The sequence below is a fragment of the Brassica napus genome (genome assembly GCF_020379485.1).
Source record: "Brassica napus cultivar Da-Ae chromosome C9 unlocalized genomic scaffold, Da-Ae chrC09_Random_51, whole genome shotgun sequence".
NCBI lineage: Eukaryota > Viridiplantae > Streptophyta > Magnoliopsida > Brassicales > Brassicaceae > Brassica > Brassica napus.
In genome coordinates, this window is record NW_026014409.1 from 1 (window position 1) to 7,500 (window position 7,500).

The following is a 7,500-nucleotide window of genomic DNA, read 5'->3' on the forward strand; positions in this document are numbered from 1 at the left end:
CACAGCAAATTGATTAAACATTTATGGCTCCCACGTAAATAAGGAGTTGTGCAGCAGCTACAAAATGGGAATTTGCTAGAATATACAATAAAGATATACAAACAAGAACAAATCCTAAGGAAAAGGCTGAAATATTGGGTTAGGAAGTAATACCACTCCCAGACCTCCTACTAGAAGACCAGATCCCAGAAAAACTAAAAGAAAATCATGTATTTTTCCAGGCAAATCCATTATATTATTAAAAAAAGAAAAAATAGAAATCCTTTTCATGACCTTATTAATTTAACCGGGAATTTTTTTTTATATGTTTCTAATAGAGTGAAATTAGAATCTAATGAATATTAATTGATGTAGATACAATTATTAGACAGTTTCGCTTTTTTATTCTAATATTTTCAACCTATCTATTTCAAGCAAGATAATAATTACGAAAATATTATATTAAAAGGATGAGCCTTAATACTTAATATTATTCTATAAATACAAGTTTTTAATTAAATTCTTTATATAATATAATTCAACAGTTTTGCATTCTTTTTTTAATAAAATAATGGGTTTACCCATTTTTTGTTTGAGGTGAATTCAAATTGTTCGAATAGTATAATCGTCAATTACTGACATTGGTAAACGCCCCAAAGCGATTTGATTATAATTCAACTCGTGACGATCATAAGTTGAAAACTCATATTCTTCAGTCATTGACAAACAATTTGTTGGACAATACTCAACACAATTACCACAAAATATACAAATTCCAAAATCAATACTGTAATTAAGCAATCGTTTTTTTCGAATATTAGTTTCCAATTTCCAATCAACAACCGGCAGATCTATAGGACATACTCGAACACATACTTCACAAGCAATGCATTTATCAAATTCGAAATGGATTCGACCGCGGAAACGTTCTGATGTTATTAATTTTTCATAGGGATATTGAATAGTTACAGGTAAACGATTTTGTGTGGGATAAGGTAATCATGAAACCCTGACCAATATACCTTGCAGCTCGTAGGGTTTGTTGACCATAATTCATGAACCCGGTTATCATAGGAAGCATATTGTAATTATCTATGAATAATTTGATCTTTGTTTCTTTCTCTTGTTTAAAACAAGTAATGAATATCTTGGATTGATTTTCAATTTAGAGTGAAAAGAGTTGGAAAGAAGTTGTTAATAATAGATTACCAAGGGAAATCGGTAAAAGAAATTTCCATCCAAGATTTAATAGTTGATCCATCTTAGCCTAGGTAAAGTCCATCTGGTTGCGATAGAAATGAACAAGAACAAATAAGTTTTAGCTAATGTAATAAAGATACCAATTGTTGTTCCAAAATTTGATCCTTTTCAAATAGCTCCAGCATAGATATATACGGAATAGAAATATTCCAACCGCCTAAGTATAGAACTGTTACAAATAATGAGGAAATTAATAGATTTAGATAAGAAGCAACATAAAATAAACCAAATTTGATACCGGAATATTCAGTTTGATAACCTGCTATTAATTCTTCTTCCGCTTCTGGTAAATCAAAAGGTAACCTCTCGCATTCTGCTAGGGAAGAAATTAGAAAAATGATAAAACCTATAGGTTGACGCCACAAATTCCATCCCCAAAAACCATATTTTGATTGTGCCTCAACTATATCAACTGTACTTAAACTGTTAGATAATCCTAGTCGGTGATAACATTACTATTCTCACCGCTATTACAAACCGTACATGAGGTTTTCGCCTCATACGGCTCCTCGGGGGCCGTAAATAAATATAAGGACCAGATTAGTATTATTTAGATGGATATGATGTGTTCTAAAATGGATTAAATAGAAATATCTGGGGTCCCGAATTATACCAATGGAATTCTGTCTGCTCAAATTCTAAAACTAAAAACGCGCTTCGGAATTCATCTCATCCTTTACAAATTTTAATTTCTATTTGTTGAGTAATAACTTAATCCTTTAATAAAGCACCCCTTGTAAAACTAAACCTAGGTTTTTCAGCCCGTCGTGTTTTTCAATTACGAAAAAGAATTAAACATCCTATTAGTTTCTTATTCATGATAGAAATTCTATTTTATTTTCGAAATCTATAAAAAAATATACTTGTTTCGTTCCTATTCTTCTTTCTTTCTTTTTTAGAAAAAAGTAGGTGGACTTAAAAAAAAATAAAGGATTATTTCGTTTCTGATAGTCATTACATTTATCGGTGGATGGGAGCATACTCTGAATCGGAATCTTGGGGAGTACTGCCTGATAATTTCTACAAATTTCAAGCCCCAATTAACCTTCTTTTTTTGTTATCTTATGTTATGCATAAATATCCTTTTCAATTTGGTTAATCTCTATTACAAATTCTTTGTGTATTTTGGTGTTTCTAACCATCCACGCGTTTTTACCTAATTGCCGATCACTTTGTAATATATGTATATGTATAGTAATTTATATAACTGATAGTGAAAACGTCATACGGTTAATATTTTTTTAACCCGCTTCAAGCCCGGCTGACTAATCAACCAACCTTGGGGTAAAGCGATTCTTACGCTTACGTTTATTTCCATTTAACCTTTGTACATAGGAAATGAGACTTAATTTTTCTTTTTACTGCTAATTTCTGAGCAGTTTTTTTCACTCATATATAACTATCAAATTCAAATTCCTTTTATTAAGATAAACCCGAAAGATAAATATATATATTCCGTTTTTTTTTTCATTTTTTTTTTATCTAGAAGAAACGGAATAAACCTTTCTGTTTCAACGAATCGCACGTAGAGATATTGATAAAACACATAGAGTTAATGGTATTTCATAACTAATCGCTTGAGCAGCAGCTCGCAGACCACCTAAAAAATATTTATTATTTGATCCATATCCTGACATAAGAAGTCCGATCGGAGCAACACTTGAGATGGCAATCCATAAAAAAATACCGATATTGAGATCCGCTAAAACAAGGTGATTGCTAAAAGGAATTACTGAATAACTTAGTAAAATAGAGATAACTGCTATAGATGGTCCAATACTAAATAAAGGAGTATTTCCTCTAGATGGACGAAGATCTTCTTTGAAAAGTAGTTTTGTCCCGTCGGCTAAAGCTTGAAGAATTCCTAACGGGCCGGCGTATTCAGGTCCAATACGTTGTTGTATCCCTGCAGATATTTCTCTTTCTAACCACACAATTACTAGTACACCAGTTATGATTCCCAATACAAGAGAAAATATAGGGACAAATATCCATATGAGTCCATAGACCTCTTTTAAAGATTCCAATCTAAGAAAAGAATTTATTGTTTGTACTTCTGTTGCATAAATTATCATTTTAACGATCAACTTCTCCCATAATTATATCTATGCTACCGAGTATCGTCATAATATCAGCCAATTTCATTCTTTTAACTAGTTCAGGAAGAATTTGCAAATTAATAAAACCCGGCGGTCGGATTTTCCATCTCCAAGGAAAACCACTTTGATCTCCTATGAGAAAAATTCCCAATTCCCCTTTTGGAGCTTCAACTCTTACGTAAAGTTCTTGTTTCGATAATTCAAAAGTAGGGGAAGGTTTTTTACTAATGAATCGATATTCAAAATCATTCCACTCTGGATTCCTTTTTTTATCAAAGCCTCTGCTTTCTAAATTTTCATAGGGACCCCCCGGAAGTCCTTCCAGAGCCTGTTGAATAATTTTGATGGATTCTGTCATTTCGCTAAGTCGTACTAAATAACGAGCTAATGAATCTCCTTGTTTTTGCCACTGAATTTCCCATTCAAATTCATCGTAAGACTCATAACGATCAACTTTACGAAGATCCCATGGTATTCCGGATGCGCGTAACATTGGTCCGGATAAACCCCAATTTATTGCTTCTTCCCCACCAATAATCCCAACGCCTTCAACTCGTTCTAAAAAAATAGGATTTCGTGTAATAAGTTTTTGATATTCAACAACCTCTGTTAAAAAATAATCACAAAAATCCAAGCATTTATCTATCCAACCATAAGGTAAATCCGCCGCTATTCCTCCAATACGAAAAAATTATGCATCATTCTCATACCGGTGGCAGCTTCGAATAGATCATATACAAATTCTCGTTCTCTGAAAATATAGAAAAAGGGAGTCTGTGCCCCAATATCTGCCATAAAAGGGCCAAGCCATAACAGATGAGAAGCTATACGACTCAATTCTAGCATAATTACTCTGATATAGCTGGCTCTTTTAGGAACTTGAATATTTCCTAATTGTTCGGGTCCGTTTACTGTTATTGCTTCTGTAAACATAGTAGCTAAATAATCCCACCGCGTTACATAAGGTAAATATTGTATAATTGCTCGGTTTTCTGCAATTTTTTCCATTCCTCTGTGTAAATAACCCAATATGGGTTCACAATCAACAACATCCTCACCGTCTAGAGTAACAATTAAGCGAAGAACACCGTGCATGGATGGGTGGTGAGGTCCCATATTGACTATCATAAGATCTTTTCCTGTAACTGGTCTCTTCATAAGTTTTTCCTTGATTCGTTCTGGTATGAATTAGATTGCTGAAAAAGAAGTTTATTCAAAAATTCAAGATCTAAAAATTAACTAATTCACAATTTTGGAATTTAACGAGTTTTTAATTCCCGAATATTCAACTGATTAATTAATTCTTTATAACGTACTCTATTTTTTTTGACAAATAAGCCAGCAGTCGTTGACGTTTTCCCAGAATTTTTCGTAGACCTCTCTGAGATAAATAATCTTTTCTGTGCAATTCCAAATGTGAAGTAAGTCTTCGTATCTTATTAGTGAAACTGACTACTTGAAATTCAACAGATCCCTTGCTTTCTTCTTTTTTTTCTTGAAATGAAATGAATGTATTTTTTATCATAAAAAGAAATCCTTCCCTTTTAATATGAATTGAAAGATATGAATTTTACTGATCAGTAATAATAATGGTAGTTTTTTTGTACAAGGATCCGAATTTAATTATCAACTTATTAATTCTTAATTTTATAAAAAAAAAGTTTAAATTTCGATCTAAAAAAGGAGGATTTTAAAATTTATTTATGAATTCGCTCTGAGTGGTATCTATGTCATTAATTCAATGAATCTCATGTATAAAGATTGAATTAAAAAAATCCCTCACATTTGTGCATCCAATTGTTTTCATATACCGTAACTTATATTATATATTGTTCATATACCGTAACTTAATACTATATATATAGTCAAAATATAGTAAAAAGGATCTACCATTAATGCATTTGAAATCGCGTATACATGTGTATTCTTATCATACTGAAATGATTTCCATTAGTCGTATTAAACCAATAGCGATTCATACAAGCTAAATCTTCTAATCGAAAATTGGGCCAAAGAAAGGATTTTATTTAATTAGGTTTTTTTTATCCTTATCAAGATCTTTCTTTTTATTCAAAACTGTGGTCAAGTTTTGAATATTTGTATCAAATTTTGAATTTCTATCCCTTGCATTTTTTTTTTTAAATTGAAACAAATTAGAATTCGAAATTCTTTACGTCGTTTAGGGGATAGAATAGTTTCAGGGACAAAGAAATTTAAACTTTTTTTTTTATAAATATAGCTTTTTTTTTTTGATCTTTTACTTATTTTTTGTTTATTTTTATGAACCAATGAAATCCCGATGGTTCTATATATAATAAGTTGGCCGTCGTTTTTTACAGACAAACGAACAGGTTCAACAATCAATATTCCTTTTTCATTAATTTTGAAAAAGTGAAATTCTTCTCAATCATTAGAATATCTAAGCTCATCTCTCCTCTTTCAATACAAGATATCGTTATCTCGGTTGGATTTTTTAGTCTAACCAAGAGACAGTATGCTTTTACATTATTGAGGATTTTTGATTAAAAAAACAATTCCATCGCAATTGAAAACGCGAATACCTTTTGAGAAATAAGTCAAGTTCCGCTTCGGTATTGCTTTTTGGTTTTTTTTTATTTTACGTTTTTTTATCTTCGATTCTGTATAATTTTCTTCAATATTTTTTTCTTGCTTTGATAGAGCTGATTCCGTATTTATTTTTGTTTCTTTATCTGATTCAAACTCTTCTTGACCTGCTGATTCGTTTTCTTCTTTATTTAGATTAAAAAACCGAAGGAATTTTTTTTCGTTTGATGGTATAAAACCTTTTTTCTTTAGGGTGATCTGTTTATTCACATTTTTTGTTTCATTAAAATTGAAAAGAAGTGATTTAATTGGTATGACCCACGGTTTCATTTTATATGTACTAGAAAATAAGAAAAATTCTGGAAAGAAAAAAAAGTCAAAATTTGTTATACGAGGATTTAGTATTTCTTCATTCATTCCCATCCAATCAAAAAAATTTATTTTTTGATTGGCAAGACTCGTCTTAGTTATTTTATAAATTCTTTTATAATTCTTAACTTTAGTTTTAATATATTTTTTTTTACTCCTAGTATCAAGCTCAATATTTACTTTTTTTCTAAACCAAAAGTTGAGAATTCTCCAATCCAAATATTTTCTATGCAAAATTTCCCCTATACTGCGAATATTATATTTTTCTAGAAAACAAGAGATTAAAAAATTTTCTAGGCCTGTAGACATATCAAAAATTTTTCTGTAGAATGAATAGATTTGTAGCAAAAAAGATTATATATAGAATCCTTTTTGAAATTCTGTTTATGTTTTGGATTGAAAAATAAGTTAGCCTCACAAAAATTTTGTTTTTTGTAATTATCAAAAATTTTTTTTTCGTATGAATCCACTTTGTTTAAACTTGGATTTAGAACTAGAGAGTCTTGGTTTAGTTTTTTTTTTCCATTTTTGGGTTACTAATCTAGCCCATGCAATCTGAGGTAAATTATATTGAGAATGACTTCGTAACCAGTTTTTCCATTGATTTATTTCGGAATTTAAAAGGGTTTTATCTTTCCATTCATAATGAAAGATTCCTTGTTCTTTAAAAAAATCTTTTATTTGATTCTTAACAAAAAAGGATGTTATGTATATGTTATATTCAAAAAAAGACTTTAATTTAGAAAAGTTACTAACTTGAATTTGTGATAATTTGTAAAATACATATGCTTGTGATAAAGAGCATAAGTCATAACTAAAAAAATTTTTTTTTGATATGAAATTTTTTATAGTCGAAATAAAATAAATGGTATTTTTTTTTTTTTTTTTTTCTCCATTTTCCTCATTCTTGTAAATATATACATCAAGAATTTTTTTTGTTGAATCAACAAAAAGTTGTGTAGTAATTCTTGGAATATTAATAATACCTAGAAAAATAGAAATAGACAGTTGTTCAACGCAAAATTGAAAAAAAAAAAAGATTTACGAATTAATCGAGTTTTTTTTTTTTTAATGTCTGCCAACTTTTTTTTGATGACTCAATTATTTTAGAATCATAACACAGTTTGTTACAACTATTAGTTAGTTTTTCTTTTTCTTTTGAAATTTTTTTCGTTTGATTTCTGATTGTCTTTATTTTATCAATCACATTTTTTATTTTGTTTTCGCT

The 7,500-nt window shown here is 29.8% G+C and overlaps 1 protein-coding gene and 2 pseudogenes across 1 annotated transcript; all 3 read right to left on the reverse strand.

The window, feature by feature from the left end:
- Window positions 1–573: 573 nt before the first annotated feature.
- Window positions 574–3,314, reverse strand: LOC125595133 (NAD(P)H-quinone oxidoreductase subunit 1, chloroplastic-like). Its single transcript, XM_048771052.1, has 2 exons — window positions 2,765–3,314; window positions 574–1,672 (listed from the first exon to the last, which is right to left on the reverse strand). Exons 1-2 carry the CDS (start codon window positions 3,312–3,314, stop codon window positions 1,302–1,304), a joined length of 921 nt encoding a protein of 306 aa, XP_048627009.1. The 3' UTR covers window positions 574–1,301.
- On the reverse strand, window positions 3,302–4,496 carry LOC125595131 (annotated as a pseudogene).
- The window catches only part of LOC125595129, a 6,341-nt pseudogene continuing 2,374 nt past the window's right edge, over window positions 3,534–7,500 (reverse strand).

What these genes read in the sequence shown, in the direction of transcription:
- LOC125595133 (XM_048771052.1), bottom strand. Translation starts at nt 3,314, where the DNA reads ATGATAATTTATGCAACAGAAGTACAAACAATAAATTCTTTTCTTAGA. An exon ending in TGTTTTATCAATATCTCTAC is followed by an intron (nt 1,673 to 2,764) that starts GTGCGATTCGTT and finishes ACCGACTAGGAT; the next exon opens with TATCTAACAGTTTAAGTACA.